At 40.1% G+C, this 19,112-nt stretch overlaps 2 protein-coding genes across 11 annotated transcripts in view; one reads left to right on the top strand and one right to left on the bottom strand.

Annotated features, from left to right (window-relative positions):
- The window catches only part of MARCHF7 (membrane associated ring-CH-type finger 7), a 43,243-nt gene extending 25,065 nt beyond the window's left edge, over positions 1-18,178 (bottom strand). Inside the window, exons 1-2 of one of the 2 annotated variants that reach the window (XM_075529671.1) lie at positions 18,013-18,178; positions 4,266-4,430 (exon numbers count right to left, since the gene is read on the bottom strand). In XM_075529671.1, the coding sequence (XP_075385786.1) occupies positions 4,266-4,418 (153 nt within the window). In that variant the 5' untranslated portion in view covers positions 4,419-4,430; positions 18,013-18,178. Of the gene's footprint in view, positions 1-4,265; positions 4,447-18,012 lie in introns of those variants that run through there. The other variant, XM_075529670.1, reaches the window with a different exon arrangement.
- A 107-nt stretch (positions 18,179-18,285) lies between these two features.
- The window catches only part of BAZ2B (bromodomain adjacent to zinc finger domain 2B), a 388,953-nt gene continuing 388,126 nt past the window's right edge, over positions 18,286-19,112 (top strand). For all 9 annotated transcript variants that reach the window (XM_075529673.1, XM_075529679.1, XM_075529678.1 and 6 more), the window contains exon 1: positions 18,286-18,396. The gene's annotated coding sequence lies outside the window, so the exon portion shown is untranslated. The remainder of the gene's footprint in view (positions 18,397-19,112) is intronic.

A 19,112-nucleotide genomic window follows, 5' to 3' on the forward strand; every position in this document is an offset into this window, starting at 1 on the left:
ATTACTGGTCAGTTTTGTTTAAAATGGTCTCACGTTTGGTATTGATGGTCTAAATGTTTTGAAGACAACGACTGATGGGTCTCACAGAGAAAATACCTGTTATGTTAGCTTTGTTCAGGCTTTAGTTTGAGTGCTCTTTTAAAGTTTAAGGTTAATGAATCGAGGCTTTAAAAAGTTTTTGGAAAAAAAAATCTATTATCATATATACTCAAGTACAAGCCTAGTTTTCCAGCACAATTTTAATGCAGTTTTTGTGGTAAAATTAGGTACCTCGACTGATACTTGGGTCAGCTTATACTCGAGAACATATGGTATCTTTCCATTTAATTGTTCCAAGAATATTTTGAAGGCCCTCGTATATATTCTGTCTTTTAAGAAAAGCAGCACAAAAAACAAAGTTAAATTTTTTTTTCAAAGTTAAATATTGATCATTTGCTAAGTTTTCTGATCCAGTACTTACAGAAACCTAAACTTGTAATGAAGCTTTAAAGGGATCGTGGACTATTTTAATTACCTTTTAAATCAATTTAGTCCACAAATTGTTTGAAGTCACCTTGTATTTCTCCTAGTAATATTCAGCATTTTCTTGATTAGTGTTACAAAATGAATATATAGAACATAACTACCAGGAATATAAAAAATTAACTACAGTGGTATGTAATCCCCCATCTCATTTGAAAGTATTTTCATGATTCCCAAAAGAAACTCCATACTCATTTTTAGTTACTATCCATATTCTCTCCTCTTTATCTTCTTTTTCTATTCCACACATTCAATTACACAGTATATCCTCTTTTGGAATTGGCCTCTTCCATTTAGTTATTTCAAAGGCTCAATTACTACAGTAGGTATCAGTACTTCATTTTTTTTTGCTCCATATTGTTCCATAGAATAAAGATAAAGGTTTTCTACTCCCCTATAGTCTCTGAAACCCAGGGGAAATTCTACCCTGTCCTGTAGTTCTATGGGTTCACTCTAAGTAGGAATACACTGGATGGCAGTGAGTTTCAAGCTGTTTTAATTTTAGCCATTCAAGTGAGTATGCTTTTATTTTACTCTGGTTTGCCTTTCTTGAATATTCGTTTGATTGAAGGTTTTGAGCAATTTCTCATGTGCTAATAGACTATTTGTTTATCTTCTCTGAAGACATGTTTATTCAACCCTTTACTTAATTTTAATTTAGATCTTATTTCTTTCAACAATGTTATGTAGTCATTACTATACAAATCCTGCCCCTTTTATAAATAATAAATTTATTCCTAAGTAATTTTCCTTGATATTATAGATGCAGTTGTTTTCTGAATGTTGCTTTGGGTTATTCATTACTAGTATACAGAAATGCAACTGATCCATTTGCTACCTTAATACTAAACCTATACATATATGCACATAGATCTATTTCCCCATCCTCATAAATAATATTTTTACATATGTACATGCCTATATTTAGACCTCTATAAATGCCCTTTACTCTTGGTTCTTTCCTCTATTTCCTTTGATTTTCCTCTTGTCCCACTATCATGCTCAGACTTCATTTGGGTTTCAGTAGTTCCTCTTAGTTACATTGCCCTTGAATACACCCTACCAGGTCTCCTCCACCCTCCTTGCCACCAATGTTGGATCACTTGTTCCCATGTTCCTGGGTTTATTAATACTACTTCCTTTCCCCCATCTCCCATGTCCCCCCGAACCTTCTTTCCGGTGTTTTCTTCTCCATCTTGTTTATCCCACCTATTAGGCCTGCAGAGATAATAACATGTCCCAAAACAGAGCAAAACAAAGCAACAAAAGAAAACAAGAACACAAAAGCAACGACAAAAACAAGAAAAGCTTGTAAATAGTTCAAGGTTTGTTTGTTGACCTTCAGAGTGTTTTCTGGTTGAGTGTGATGGGGTACCATGCCGTGGCCCTAAAGTTTATTTTTGGTATTCTCTCGGGACTTCCTTGCTCTGCTCCCCTTGTTCTGTTGCACACCCTTAGTGTTTTGCCTTGGTGTGATGTGGTCAGATCGTGAGCAATTCCCACACTGTCTCCAGTGTTATCCCCTGTAGGGCTATGGATCAGTGAGGAATGCGGTGTCTCATCGTGGGGCTGGCCATATGGTCCTCTCTGTGCATTGACTCCTCTGAGCAGGGATATCGTCCTCCAGGCTTGGTGGGCCAGGATGTGCTCCACTCTCTCTTCCTTGCCCTTCATTTGCTCCCGTGTACTCTTATCAGACATGTCCCTTTCCCTGAGCTGTAACTTCAGTGCTGTCCTCTGAAGTAAATTCTAGGGGGAGGCAGGTTCTAGCCATACTTTTTTATTTATATTGTTTACCCATAAAGATTTGATTGCATATCAGCTCAGGTTAGATATTCCATCATATTTATATATGAGGATGGGGAAATAGATCTATGTGCATATATGTATAGGCTTAGTATGAAGGTAGCAAATGGACACTGGGCCTCCACTCATGTACTTCCTCAATGCAAGAACACTTTGTTCTATTAACCTGGCATTCCCTGATGCTCACCTCCCTGACATAATCGTTGAAGACAAAACAGGTGCATGAGCAAATGTGGTGAAGAAAGACGATGGTGCCCAGCTATCAAAGATGTAGTGTCTGGGGTCTTAAAGGCTTTAAGATAAGCAAGAGGCCATAACGCTCAGAAACAACAAAACCCACATGGAAGAAGTACACCAGCCTGTCTGATCATGAGTGTCGACGGGATCAGGTATCAGGCATCAAAGAACAAAGAATCATATCATTGTGAATGAGGGGGAGTGAGGAGTGGAGAAGACTAGCCATCCAGGGTGTAATGTAGCAACGATGAAACATACAACTTTCCTCTAGTTCTTAAAGGAGTCCACCTCACCCACTATCATGATCCCAATTCTACCTTACAAATCCTGCTAGACCAGAGGATGTACACTGGTACAGGTAGGAACCGGAAACAAAGGGAATCCAGGACAGATGAACCCCTCAAGGAGGGTAATGATACGGGAGGGTGGAGGAAAGGTGGGGTAATAAAGAGGGAATAGATCACAAGGATCTACATATAACCCCCTCCGCGGGGGAAGGACAACAGATAAGTGGATGATGGGCGATGTTGGACAGTGTAAGACATGACAAAATAATAATTTATAAATTATCAAGGGTTTGTGAGGGAAGGGGGCGGGGAGGGAGGGTAAAAAATGAGGAGCTGATAGCAAGGGCTCCAGTAGGAAGCAAGTGTTTTGAGAATGAGGGCAACAAATGTACACATGTGCTTGACGCAATGAAGTATGTATGGATTGTGATTAAGAGTTGTATGAGCCCCCAAATAAAATTATTTTAAAAATAAAGACTTTAAAATCAATTTTGTTCAATATATTAAAAATGCTGCTACAAAATTAAAAAAACATTGATTTCGCAAAACATCAAAATAATGTGAGGCTATTGCTTGACAATACATTCGGTATAGGCCTATATACTTCTGAAAGCAGTGATTCCATGTTTCTAACCTTTCCCCAAAGTATTCGAGGTTGATTTACACCATATCAAAACAATTTTAGGACACCCGCAAGAGATTCACATTATGCTCTTTTTAAAAATGTTTTGAGTTTGGGGAAGAAAAATAATGTCTGAAGAGGCATGACCAAAGCTGGGGGAGGATACAATAAGGTCTCCAAAGGAAATTCTTTCAGAACACTTGCTATCCTTAAGAATGAGCAGGCACACAATGTCCTGCTAGAAGGAAATTTCGTGGTACAACTTTCCCACCTTAATTCTCCCCGCTGTAGATTTCAATTTTCTTAGAGCTTCTTTCTAATAAGCCCAGATGATCATCCTGTATTTTGGGAGAAAATCTATTCAGAGCAACCCTTTGAACACCCCAAAACAGCTGTCATCACCTGCTGAACTTACCTCTTTACCTTGACTTGTTCTGGCCCACAGAGCACTATTTCGACCAGATCACTTTTGAGAAGGTACTACTAGGAGATTAAAACAAGTCTATGGCTGACAAAGGTTGTTTGAAGTCATCTATTGACCACGGAATGAAGTTTAAACATATTTTGTTTGAAATAAACCCGTGCAGGTATGAACTGAAACCTAATAGCAATACTTTTTTTACTTACCCCAGAAGTCACTTATTTTGTTGCAAGAATTTTGATATGCCTGATTACAGAATGTCTCAGCTAAGTGTGTTAAAAATAGCTTTCTTTTAATAAAAAAAAAATCAGAAAAACATGCAGCTGTAAGGTAAGCGACTATGAACAAACACTGCAAATCAAGTTGTTACCTGATACTCTGAATCCAGTCTATATGAAGAGTCTCTTGAATGATAGGTATCATTTAAACTACTTCCTCTGCTTCCAGACATCATCCTAGCACTTAAAGAGCTGGAGGGTTGAACAGAAATTCTTCTTGGGATTCTTGAAGGCTTAGATTCCATTCTTAAGGTTTCCTGTGAAATGCAAATTTCAATTAATTGCCTTTGGGAAAACATGCAAACCTTCAATTCTTAATCCTCTTTAATCATCAGCTCAAATCAAGAATTAGTCATGCAAATTAGCTATATCTAGCTTGGCAAATTGTGAAATTATCTCTATTTGCTTCTATAAGGCAGAGGTCTGAAATCCATCATAGGTTCCCTACTGTTCATAAATGAAACAAAACACTTTAAAGGGTACTGAGAAATACGGAGGTCTGTTTCAGAGCCTAAATTCTTTTCTTTACTAAATGTTGTCTTTAAATAAAATCCTACAGCAGTTTGTCCTTGATTCTCTTGCTATTCTTAACTATTAAGTGTCCAAGGTGCATACCCTGGTGATAGGCAAAAAAGTACTATTTGCATATCCCTCAACACAACATTTAAGTTAACAATTAGAGCATCAATTGTTTATGATCCACTATTAATCAAAAGGCTGGCAGCACCGCAAAAGAAAGGCCTAGTGATCCTCCTATAAAGATACCTGCCAAGAACATCCTATCCAGCAGTTCTATTCCGTAATATATGGGGGTGCCATGAGTCAGAATCTACTTCATGACAGTAAATATTCTATATGCTCAATACAACAAGGAATCCTGGATGGCAAAAAAAAAAAAAAAAAGTAAGTCAAGGTTTGTAGCTGTTTAACAAAATCGTTAAAGGTTTAAAGTATATCTAGAGCAGCAGTTCTCAACCTTGTGGGTCAAGACCCCTTTGGGGGTCAAAAAACCCTTTCACAGGGGTCACCCGATTCATAACAGTAGCAAAGTTACAGTTATGAAGTAGCAATGAAAATTACTTTATGGTTGGGGGTCACCACCACATGAGGAACTGTATGAAAGGATCTCAGTCTTAGGAAGGTTGAGAACCACTAATCTGGAAGCTCCGAAGAAGAAAGGTTAAGGCCTGGCAACCTACTTTGGCAAATTTAGCTACTCAAAACCTTTCGTATTACTTCTACTTTCACACAAATGGGAACACCATGAGTCCAAATCAACTCGATGGCAAACGGTTTCCACACAATACATTGTCACGGGCCTTACTATGTATGTCGAAAGTCTATACAGTCCTCATCAAATTCGTTATTTTCTAAACACTTTTCCCCTCCCTGTGTTTCCACTTTGTACATACTTAAGATATATCGCCTTTTGTTGTAATCTTATCTGTCCTTCTTTGAAGCAAGACCATTTAAAAAGCACAGGTAGTCCCAATGTACAACATAGCACATACATGATGACACTGTTGGTTTGGTTATCTTGTTAGTATTAAATGTTATATGTGTTAAGTTTGAATTTTTAAGAGCCCCCAAAGACATGATTGATACAGAAGTATTTTATTTATATCAGTCACTGAAACAGAAACCTGCCACAGGTTGGGGACTACCTGTATTTTCTTACAATTTGTCTGGGGGTAAAGTGAGTACACAATAGTCCAAGTTAAAATATGAGAGAACAGAAAACTCAGGAAGGAAATGCATAAGTGAGACTATACCAAGGGGGTAAAATCAGTGAAACAAAACTGTATAGGCATTAAATAGGAAATTGACCAAGCTTTGCAAACCTTCACCTAGTTCACAATAAGTTTTTAAAATGTAACAAAAGAACGAAAATGTCAACTTGTAGTGCATTTGGACTTCATTCCACCATGTCAGGCTGTTAATCAAGCTGTCTATTTAGAATTCCTGAAGATTGCCTAACAGGGTGTGGACAAAAAAGGCCTGACAACCTGGTAGGGATTGATCGAGAGCAATATAACCAAGAGGAACTACTGAAACCCAAATGAAGGCTGAGCATAATAGTGGGACAAGAGGAAAGTAAAAGGAAAGAGGAAAGAACTAGGAGGCATATAGACGTCTAAATATAGGCATGTATATATATAAATATATTTATATATGATGGGGAAATAGATCTATGTGAATAACTTATAAGTTTAGCATTAAGGTAGCAGGTGGACATTGGGCCTCCATTCAAGTACTCCTCAATACAAGAACACTTTGTTCTATTAAATAGTCATTCCATGATGCTCACCTTCCCAACATGATCGCTGAAGATAAAGCAGGTGCATAAGCAAATGTGAAGAAAGCTGATGGTGCCCGGCTATCAAAAGAGTGTCTGGGGTCTTAAAGGCTTGAAGATAAACAAGCAGCCATCTGGCTCAGAAGCAACAAAGCCCACATGGAAGAAGTATACCAGCCTGTGTGATCACAAGGTGTAGATGGGATCAGGTATCAGGCATCCAAAGAATGTACACAAATTGCCCTTCCTATATAGGTTTGTTGTGAGTCGGAATTGGTTCACTGGCATTGAGTTTGGTTTTGGGATATGGAAGAGCCCATGAAATGTTGCACTGCTAACCTCAGTTCAAGGCCAGCGTACACGGCATAGTAGAAAGATGATGCTATCTGCTCCCATGAAGATTTACAAAGCCTCAGGAATTGTAATTAGGGTTGGTATGAGTTGGAATTATCAAAACAATGGGTTTCATTTGGGGAATTATGAATGTAAAGAGTCCTCCTTGCGGTGTAGTGGGTTACATGTTATATTGTTAAGTGCAAAGCTGGGATTTCGAATCCACACGCTACTCTTTATGAGAAAGATTAGGCATTCTGCTCCTTGGAAACCCTACGGAGTTCTATTCTATCCTACAGGGTCTCTCTGAGTTAAAATAAACTTCCACGGAAGTAGACTTGGTTGACATTATGGATAGACATTATGTATGAATATTGAATTCTTTCCAGTTTGGGGACATTATAAATTGTTACTATATGGACATTTTTATAAATTAAGTTTTTTCCAATTTATTTTCTGGAGAATTTTGAATGAGGTCTCTAGACATGAGGTTTTCAAGTTGAAAGCGGTGATATAAAAAATACCAATAGAAGACAAATAACATAACTCTTCCATACCAAAAACCAAAGTCACTGCCATATATAAACTCCACATATGGTTGCAATTGCTTCAGGCTCATAGCAACCATATATGGACTTTCTGAGCCTGTAAATCTTAACAGGAGCAGAACAATTCATCCTTCTCCTTTGGTGTGGCTAGTCGGTGTGACTGCCCACATTGCAATTAGCATTCCAACCCTCACCCAACAGCACCAGAGTTCCTTTCTTTTCCATAGTCATCCACATTAGAGCCAAGGTTCTTAATTTATACCCATTTTTCACTATAACATCTCAGATTGCAAACCACTCAGTTACTCAAGAGTAACTCAGTGGAATCAAAATAACAAAATACATCACTCTGAAATTTCAAAATACCAGAAAATTTTACAAAGAGCCTATAACTTTCCAGAGTGGGAAAAGAAAGAATGAAAAATTAAGGAAAGGGAGGAGCATTAAAAACTAAGATAAGGAAGCAATGCCTCTAGACTAGTATTGATGAAAAAAGTCTTAGTCTTGAATTTCAACTTTAAAACTTAAGTGTAAAGTGAAAATCAGGACATATTTTCAGACATGTAAGTTGTCAAAAAAAAAAAACTCTAGGAAACCAATGAGCACACTCTAAGAAAATGAGAACACGAAGCACGAAAGAACAAAACATCTATAAAATCCAGTAAATTGTTAGCTACAAAGGAAAGGCAAATGGCATAAAGAAAGTACAAGAAACTTACCCATCTAGATAAAACAAGACCACAGGCAACAAAATAAAATTTCTAAGGCAGGTGTGAACAAGAAGGGGGGAGGGGAGGGAAATCAAACAGAAACACATTTCCCTGGTTAAAACTAATTTTTAACTTAGGGAGGGGAAAAGCCGTCATTCATTGTTCAAGAAAAGCAGACTTTTGTTTGGGTGAATGTTTTAATAGTTAGACCATCACAATAATGCCAACACATACTGCTAATTAACTAAATAGTTGTGCTACTAACATACCGTGGGGATAGAACTGGGTAGAAAGATTATGGTAATAAGACAACAGATATTTCACAATGAAAAACCACAGAACAGTATTAACAAGCATGAAGGATAAATCCTGAAAGACACAGCTGAAGTTGAGTCGCTTCCACAGGAGAGTAAATTGTGGTGAAAGGTAGGGCAAGGGGTTGCTGAGTCATCCATCCCTGAGGGTCTCAGAGTAGAACTGCGCCCCTAGGGTGCTCGATGGCAGTGGTCTTTTGGCAGTAGAATGCCAGGTCTTCTTCTGAAGAGTCTCTGGATGAATCTGACAGCCAACTTTTGGTTAGCAGCTGTGTGCTTAAGAGCTTGCAGCTCACAAGGTCGATTATACTTGTAAGTAGGATAACACCCTATCTCCCATATTCTCAGAACAGTCCTAGTTTGCACCCAAAAGTCCTAGTTTAGGCTCATTATTATCCTGGGACAAATTATTAATAGTATGTGAGCTGTCTCTGAAAAGTGGCCTGGTTTTGGATGATAAAGCAGTCACCTGACTTAAAACATCTAACTTATAACCCTTTTGCACTATCAGCTTTTCATGTCTATGTAAATATCTTACATATGTATGCATACTTTATTAAAAGAACAAAATAGGTGAATTTTGAATTGGAAGCGTAAAGACTGCATGCATTAGACAAAATATTGGAAGTGGTTAAAATATTAACAGGAAAAGCTCCTAGGTGAATTAACATGTAGCATATTTATTTTATCTTGAAAGCTCCAAAAATACTAAACAAGGGGCTTTATTTGTTATTTGAGGGTTTCAAACAGACAAAATACCTTCTGAAAGATATTAGGTCTACAGTTCTTTAGCAACAGTAACAATTCTTAATCCTATTTCTCAGTTTACTCTGATGATACATATAGCCAATTTTATTTTCCAGGTGAAAGAAACTAACCCAGTGAGAAAGCTGTTTGAAGCATGCCTCTTGAGACACACAGAGGCAGGTCCTATGACAGATAAAATGTATACCACATTCCAGTATTTTTGGCAACTCCTCGACACAAATTGATTGACTATTGACAATGTAGGTGGTTATGCAAAAATATTATAATTTGCTTACATAAGTTGTAGATCAAAAGAACAAAAAATTTTAAATTAAATACACAGCTCTTAAAAACTACCAGACTATTTAGAAAGTACTATTTATAAAGTTCTATGAGGTATCTTTTTTTTTTCTTCTGCAACTCCTTTAATGCACATTTATCTCACTTATTACCCCCATGGTGGCATACTCAAAAGCAAAATTAGTGTCAAACAGGTCAACTTCATTTGTAACATTTGTAGGCATAGTTTGTTGTTGTTATTTAAATCATTTTATTGGGGTCTATGAGGTATCTTTAAACTCATTCATTTACCATAGTTTTCTGAATACTTACTAAATACTCTAGCCACTAAACAAGAGGTGAGGTGTGATAACACTGAACACTGAAGAGTACTCATCATCAAAGAAAATGTAGTCTAAGGAAGAACAAAGAAATACGCTACACAGTAATAAAATAATTACTTTTCCCCTTTCATGTAATAATTCTAAGCACTGATGTTAACTGTACAGGACTATCAGAAAAAAATATTTGAAACATAATGCTTTAACCAAGACTTAAAAATGTACAGTGCAAAAAATAATTTACATGTGTATTATACACAATCTTTCTTCAATGGTTTGATAATCTCTCGATTTCCTTTGTCTGGCAAGATAGGTGGCTAGTAAAGGTGAAGATGCTCAGTGAGATGGCAGATCATGATTATGAAATAAGGAACAAGTTTCATTCTGCTGCACCGAAAGTTGTCACTGAGTTGCTGTTGGCTTGGTTACCGTCAAGCCAACAGTAATTCTACCTTTCCTCACTACTTTTCTTAAAATTTAGATTTGTTCCCAAATTTTGAAAATAGGAATCTGTGTGATAACTTATCACAAGGTTCAGCTTCAGAGATCTACTACTGGGGCAATCAGACAGTGTTCTGAACTTGTTTAAAGCTCTGCAGCTGACATCTTGAAATTCATGATAATTTCAACTTTGAACTTGTGTGTTTTATTAGTGTAGTTAGATAGTAAAACATGATGTTGGCAGGGAAGATAAAAGCATTCCTACTCAATTTGTAAAACAGCACTCATGGTTGCCACTGGCTTGCCTAGCAAGCTTAACTTAAATTTCCTTTGAGCCTTGCTTCCATAGTCCACTAGAATTTAATTTTGTGATGTTATCTCTATCAGCAATTGGCGTATGACTTAGTAAAGGCACTGACAGCAATCTCTGATCTACGAAAACTTGTTTTGAAGTGGGGGGTAAAAAAGGTTAAGAGAGAAAAACCTCAAGATTGATATTTGAGATTTTAATTTTATGAAACTTGTGAATTTATGTTAAGTTGCATCCTTACCTCAAGGTATTTATTAATAGTAGTTGATGAAACAGGAGTGAAAAATGGATATTCAAAAGAGCTCCATAATTCGTGTAGTATGTCTACTTCACACAGAAGCTACCATTTATACTTGTGTATAAGTCGAGGTTTTCAGCACATTTTAATGCAGTTTTTGTGGTAAAATTTAGGTGCCTTAGTTGATATTCGGGTCAGCTTATACTCGAGTATTTATGGTACTTGAAAATATACACAGGTTAAAAAAAGATACACAAATTAAAAAGTACTACTATGGTTGTAGTTCAGCATGCACAAATTTATTACAAACCAAGTTCTCTTGGTAAGACATTTGTTAGGGTGTCTTACAAAAGAGTATACTTTTTGTGCCATGGAAAACAAAAAAAATTATTTTGAAGTCAAGGTTATTAGCAAACTTTTAACAAAACTCATTGGAACATTTTCCAAGTCACTGAAGTTTTGCAACAAGTATATATAGGAATATTGCCCTCATATAAAATTGTTTTAAAACTATTTTATGCTTTAGAAAGACCAAACATTTTAAGAAAGGTTGGAAAACCTAAGATGCTCTAGGTGCAGATCCTCTACGGCCACTCTCACTTCCTAAGAATCTCAGGGTCCAAATAATGTGCTCCACTTGGGTCTCTCCTTTCTTGCAGAGTGACAACGACCCATCTCCTCAATATAGCTCCACACACCTTACATGCTTAGTCTTCTCATGAAAGAACTATACTAATAGGCGTTTCATTCCACGGGGTTTTGGGGAAGCTTTGAAAGCTCTTTAAAGAGTATCCTTGTTTTGGGTATTCTGCTCTGCAAGCCTATCTTCTAAAACTGTTCTTAAGGCTGAGGGGAGTGGGGAGACAAAGACAGCAGCCAGCCATGATAAAATCTAAGTGTCACAACAGAAGTAAACAAAACACCAGAGAGTCTCCAGTTCTTAATAATGAGATGACTATGCAGTTTTGAACCTACCAACTGCTCTGTAGTAGAAAGATGTGAAGTCAAGTTTCCATAGATTATCCAGTGGATCTCACCCTTCCTAATGCCGCGACCCTTTAACAGTCCCTCATGTTGTGGTGAGCCCCACCATAAAATTATTTTCGTTGCTACTTCATAACTGTCATTTTACTACTGTTATAAATCAGGTGACCCCTGTGAAAGGGCCCTTTGACCACCGAAGGGGTTGCGACCACAGGTTGAAAACTGCTGAATTATACTTTTAGTAATCCTATGCACAATTCTACCCTGTGCTGTTGGATTCTCGAGTTGGGGCCAACTCAATGGTAACTGGTTTGTTTTGGTGCTCATACTGTTTAAGGAAAAGCGTGAAAATAAGTACAGGAAAAAGAGCTGCACTTTCGGTAAAAAGGCCAAACAAATCTTAATCGTAAAGTATATAACCATAAATACAAATGACAACACAAGAATCATATAAGTATATCTCAGAATAGGGAACATACTGTAAATAAGCTGAGCTCTTCAAAAGGTCAACATCACAAAAATAAACTGTAGAGGGCTGGTCTAGTTTAGGGTAAAGACACAAAACCTAAAGCAGCGCATGAACCTTGGCTGGATTCTAATTTAAAAAGAAAACTAACAAGATTTGAACAGGGACTGGATTTCAGAATATATTAAGATTACTGTTAATTTTATTCATGACGCTAATAATGTTGAAGTTATGTATAAACTCAGGTGAGACACACTGAGCACAGTAACTAAGTTTCATGATGACTGCAACTTACATGAAAACATTTCTGAAATAATGTTCATTTCAGAAAATATGTAAATATAAACGTACACATTGTGCAATTTCAAAGTGATTCTGACTTATCACCCCCCTATAAAGCTAGAGCGCAACTCTAAATCGTTTATGGAGGCAGACTGCCATATCTTTCTCTCCCAGTAAGGCTGGAAGGTTTCAACTACCCACCTTTCAATTAGCAGTCTAGCACTTCTCCAGTGTGACACTATGGCTGCTAATAATTATATGAAGCAAATATGGCAAATTGCTAACTACTGAATATTAAGGGATTATGGCTGTTAAGCCACAATAGATCACCTCTCTATAATACATTAACTTTTAAAATCAAATTTCTTTTAGTCTGCCAGTGCAAAGGATGAAAGGCATCAGATGAACTGAATTCCAGCATCTGTCAGTGTCAGGCCACTCTGTAAGACAGGAAAGGTGTGACCCCAAACACAAGACAAAAATAACTCCTATAGAAAATTATTAAATTCCTAAACATCAAATACTGGCTAGCATAACAGTTTAGAAGACCTGAGAGTCCTATAAACAAAGGAAATCCTTGTCCCAGGCCTCCCCGAATTCTCACAGAGCAGTTAGGAGATCTCAAAGTCTTCTAACATACACAAAGGGCCAGTTGAAGTTGGAGAGTTAAGCATTAGCACCTGGAGAAGCCCAAGTGTGCTCAAGATGCAAGAATCTTAGGTGATGGCCACCTGTGGTGAGGAACAGGGCCAGAAACCCAAATCTCAGCAAGGGCTTTCCATGATACAAAGCAAAGGCTAGCTGCTGGTGATTTTGAACAGCCAAATGCTTAACCTCTGTGCCACCAGGGCTCCTTCACATGTCATTAAATAACCAAACAACTCAATGCCATTCTAACTTGTAGAGACCCTATAGAACAAGGTACAACTTTCCCTAACTGCCCCTGTGGGTTTCTGAGACTAACTCTTCCCAGGCATAAAGTCTTATCTTTCCCTCAGTGACTAGTGTTTCACACTACTAACTTCAAAGTTAGCAGCCCAATTTTTAACCACAGCATCATCAGACTCCTCCCCTATATCATTAAGGAAGTGTAAATTATAACAATAAGATCACTCATTACTGCATGCCTGCCAGTGTGCCCATGGCGAGGTGGAATTAGAATTTCCCCATACCGTGAATATGGGATGGCCTTTATGAGACTTCCTAAGACTGAGAGAATATAGTATATGTTATAGGTGACCACATGATTGCCAAGTGACACTTAATCCATCCACCTGTATTCTAGACCCTGGAAGCAACAGGAGGGAAGGGAAGAGAAAATGTTGGGAAAAACCTCACTTCTCAGGATCAGGCATACAGAGTCTGTCTAATATTGCAGTAGGCGCAACGGAACTAGTAATCAGCCTCTCTACCTTCCACTCCCAATCATAAACTTTGCTCAAAGAAACAACTGCAGTCTATTGTGGAGCGAGGAGTAGGGGTCAGAGCCCTCTCCAATATGAAAGCACAGGGGTTAAGATTACTAAAAGAAACCCATTAGCAAGGAGGGCATCACAGGCATAGGTAGTATTAAAAAAAAGAAAGAAAAGGCCAATAGCCACTGAGTCAATTCTGACTCTTTGTAGTCCACTACTAGAATAAAGCTCAAATTCAGTTCATTTACAAAACACTCTAGCTTTCCTGACAGTGTGTGCCCATACCCAGACACTATTTATCTCAGGCTCTACAAGACATGGGAGGGAATCTAGTGACTTTGAGTTTGGCAATGACTTTTTATGGGTATCTCCAAAAACATGATCAAATGAAAGAAACTGGTTCGTTGGACTTCAATAAATTTGAAACTCTGCTCTGTGAAAGACACTATTAGTAGAATGAGAAGATTAGTCACAGACTGAGAGAACGGTATCTTTGTACGACAGAACTAAGCGAGGACTTGCACCCAAAATACGCAAAAACTTAGTAAGAAAGGAAACAATCCAATGAAAACATAAACATAGATCCAAACATCTCACCATCAAAATATGTATAGATGGCAAATAAGCAAATGAAAGATGGTCAAGTGTTATGAACCTGTAAAACCTACACCCACTGGCTCATAACGACCTCGTAGGACACAGTGCCACAGTCTAATATGGTTTCCAAGGCTGTGACCTTTTCCTGCTGAGCCACTGGTGGTTCAAACTTCACCTTTCAGTTAGCACCTGAATGCTTAACTACTGTGCCATTACGGCTCTTTCAATCTGCTTCAGAAGCAGATCGCCAGCCCTTTTGTCCTAGTCTATCTCAGTCTGGAAGCTCCATTGAAACCTGTCCAGCATCATTACTTGCTATCCAATTGATTCCAACTTGTGGCCTCACATGCGCAGAGCAGAACTGTTCCACAGGTTTTTCAAAGTTGTGCCCTTTCAGGTGACCAGGCCTGACTTCAAAGTACCTTTAGATATGTTCAAACTGCTGACCCTTTGACCAAAGTGGACCATTTAACCATTTGCGTAGCTACCCAGGGACTCTTTCAGCATCATCAGAACACACAAGCCATCACTGAGATTCACTAAGCATAAGGTACATGGAAATGAGAATTCTAACACTGAACCATTCTTGGATCCTGACTTTTACTTACCCACAATTATCATCATACCATACTATTATGCTCATCTCCATATGAAAACCTGATTCCAATTTGGAATGTGTCTTCAATATTATTCAAGGGAGGTTGCAATTACTAAATTACAAAAGCACAACCTTATCATAAGATAAATTGAGGGCATGAAGGCCAAAGTAATCACACAATACCAATGCAGTTCAGTAGACTTCCACAGAAATAGAAACACGGTTACCTAATGGAAACCTGTCTAAAAGATATTCCATTATTCGCCTATCTTTTTAATTTCTTTACTTTATCTTTTGGTTTAAAGAATATATATCCTTGTGTGGGGAAAGCTCATCAACAGATCTTGATGTTCTATTCATTTTAGTGAACACGGAGATAAGGAAGCTGGTCAAATGAGAACAGCACATTGAAATTCACTTAAAAAAACTCACGTTAGATAATTTAATTATTTCTTGATAGCTGACACTGCAGTATTTGTGACACAAAAATTTATCTGTCTTGAAAAATAAAGAACACTTCCACGAGAAGATGTAATTATATAAGCCTATACTAGAGCACTTTAAGAGATAACTTGTTCTTCTTGAAGTGAATTTAATCTGTAAGTGTCATGTTTCAATCTTCATTCAGCAAGTGGAAACCATTTAGAGTTCTTGCTGGAAGATGAGAAAAAACATTATTCTACAGTGAAATGGTCATACTGGGAAGAGAAAACCCAGCCTTTAAGGTCCCAAACTTGCCATCCTCTTGTAAGAGTTGATGACAAAAATGGGTGTAGTACAGGAGTTGACTTTAACACCAGCTATTCAACTTATCTCGTCTAACAGGTTCGAGCCAAAGAAAAATAGCTTGTGAACAAGAAAAACCAGCTTTAACCACCTAAGACTAGGTCAAGGAGACAATACTCAAGTAATAAGATAATTTTAGCCCCTCTGTTATAGCAAGTGTATTAATTATGAAATTTTTGTAAAATTCTGCTTTAGTGGATTCAATAGAACTTATTAGGAACTCAAAACCTGATTCATTTTAAATTGCTTAAATATGATCAGTTGTTGATTCAGTTAGTTAAGCTCAATTGGTTAAAAATGAGGTTTGATGAAACTCTGCATTTCACTTATGCATATCCTTCTGGCTTTCTTATTATTGATACTTCTCACTGTAGTAACAGAGAATGTATACAAAAACGAACTACAGATAATTTATTTGGCTAAGAAGCACATTAGCTTTCCCTTCCCTCTCTGTGTTCCTCCATTAGTTTGTACTTAAAAATCAAGGACACAGTACTGGCTTATACTAAGTTACACCAGAGGGCAGACATAAACTTTATTGAAATGTCCGCCCTATCCCTGAAGACAATAATTTTTTAACATTTTATTTGCTAGACTTTACATTAACATTTTCCTAATACATAATATTAAAATGTGGTCAGTTCGTGTGATGTGGATTAAGAACTGATTGTGGGTTGCAAGTATGGGAGCAATGAATTTATATCGAGTTAATCTGAAACCTACATGAGAACATGTGTAAGTGCACTTCTATAAAGGGGACAACTGGTGCTTATGTGGAAAGTAAGCCCCTCCCTCTTTCAATGTGGCAGAAATCATCCTAAGGCAGAAAAGACACCTGACCCACCTCAAAACGTAAGAGGAAAAACCTATGTGGATCAAAGAGAGGTTGTAAAGTTCTCATCCAAAAAGTGTAAAACAAGTATCTAAACACTGTGTGTGAAAAAAAAATGACGCTGTCATCCACTCTGGGGTATATTTTCAGTTATTTTCACCAGAACACATGAAAATAATTGATTTCAGTTCCTATCTCCTATGGTTTATAAGAATGAAAAACTCACACTGCATGTACTATGTCCTGAAGTGTGTAATCTGCTTCACATACTGTATCATTTAATTTAATCCTCACTCAAATGTAGATTACCTGGTCAGAAACCAGTAGAGGTTAAATAACTACAGCAAACTCTAGGCTCAACCCCCTATTTTGGCTTTAAGTGCTACTGCCCCTGCACCAGTGCTATTTAAAAGCTGAAGAGCTGAACATTTAAATACTGACCCATTTCTGACACAAAATTTTTGTCATCTCACCCAAAAAACTTAGATCCACTGCGTCGGCTTTTCGTAACAACAGATCAAAGGGGAGGATTTAAAACACGGAAGAAGAAAAAACACCTTTTTACAAGTCGTACAAAATCTAAGCAAACCTAACTACATTCGATTTCATTTGGGCATTATTTCCTCTTAACGAAGTCAAAGTTCCCACCCAATTGGGCAGGTCCTGCGGAATCTACACGACAGAATTGCCCCCCCACCCCCCGCAACATATCAACATTCCATTTGTAGGTAGGCAAAGATTTTCTTCATGGTTGTGTACGCTCATCTTCACTACGCAGTTCCGTCCAAAGGAGGATTCCAACACTGGCACCTGCAATCCTCGGGACTCCTCGCGCCAACAGGTCGTCTTTTATCGATTACGATAGCCCCCCCCATTCGCCCACCCCGGCCCCCAGCTTGAATTCATAAAGAACCCCCCCCAAAAAAAAAAACCCCCAGCTCCTCAAAGTATCCCGATATTCAAGAACTGGAACGATCGCAAGGCAGCTCTCGCCTCGTCCGGGTCTCTGGGAGAGAGGTGGGCCTGGCGGGCCGCGACCACGCGGAGATCGTCCCGGCGGCGCCGCGGCCCGCACGACACCCCCCCCCGCCCAGGCCTCGGCGGCGGCCGCCCCAAGCCAACGCGGAGCCCACCCTCTGCGCCCCCCGCCCCCAGGAGCCCGGGATTCGGGGAGCCGGGGCCCGCGTCCACACCGGCTACGGGGATCAAGCTCCACCACCCCCACCCGGCGGGCGGGCGGCCTCGCCTCCCCTCCCCCACCCGCGGCCTGCACTCCGCCCACGGCCCTGGCGGCCAGCACCCCGACCTCCGCCGCGGATTACCCCTGCTCGCTGACGGGCACCGAACAGGGCGCGTCCCGCTCGCCGCGAGCACGCTGGCGTCTCCCTCCTCGGGAGTTCAAGGCCCGGGCTGAGGCAGAGCCGTCCGTAGCGAAGCACAATGGCGCCCGCCCCGCTCCCGGATCCGGCGCAGAACCCGCCGCCGCCGCGCCGCCGCGCCGCCGCCGCCGCCGTTAAGTGCCCCTCCCTTTCTCGCCTCTCCCCGCCCCCCGCCAAGTTCGCAGGCTCCGCGGGCTTCTCGCGAGAGTGGCGGCGCTGCGGGCACCCGAGAGCTGCGGCTGGCTTGACGTACCCCGCCGCGGGGGGGTGCTCTGACTGCGGCAACCGTTGAAGGGCTGCCCCCGGGCGAGCGGCGAGGCGCCACCGGTAAGCGGCTGCGGTTGGCCGGCCGGCGGGCTGGCCGCTGGGCCGGCGGGGGTGCCGACGCCGGGAGCGGGGCGCTGGAGGCCCGGCCCCACTCGGCTGTCCTCCCCTGGCGGGCAGCGGCTCGGAGCCTGCCCTGCCGCTCGCCGGCCCCCGGTGCCACCCCCACCCAGGCCCGACCCGCCGGCACATCCGCGGGGCTCCCGGCACGGCGCTGCACCCACCTCGGTGTGGGTGCGTGTGCGCGGTGAGGGGTGCAGTGGACGTTGCCGGCACTGACTCCAGCGCTGCCTTGCCCAGCCTTGCCTCCTCCCACCTGGACTCCCTGCCCACCCCGTTTGACGACGGGCAAACCTTCCCTGTTCCTGGCGGCAGGGCGGTGCTGGGGAGGGTGCGCTTTAAACATGCGTCTTTCAAGACCATGACATTCCCCTTCCGAGTACAGCCACGGATTGTGCAGTAGAAATTCACGGGGTGAGGGAAAATTTTGAGGGAAATGTCATGATGATTCATAGGGGGGGGGAAACTTTAAGAAACTGTAAATGTCATCAACCAGGTCCTAAAATAACAGTGAGCATCAGTCAATAAAAAGGAGTGAAATTAGGAGAAAATCACAGTTAATACAGATTCAGATTACATATGGATTTTAAGTGTATGTATTATAAACATAAAAACTCTTTAATGTTGGAACTGAAAGCCTTCGTTGTTTAAAAAGTGCC

Source organism: Tenrec ecaudatus, chromosome 13 (assembly GCF_050624435.1).
Source record: "Tenrec ecaudatus isolate mTenEca1 chromosome 13, mTenEca1.hap1, whole genome shotgun sequence".
NCBI lineage: Eukaryota > Metazoa > Chordata > Mammalia > Afrosoricida > Tenrecidae > Tenrec > Tenrec ecaudatus.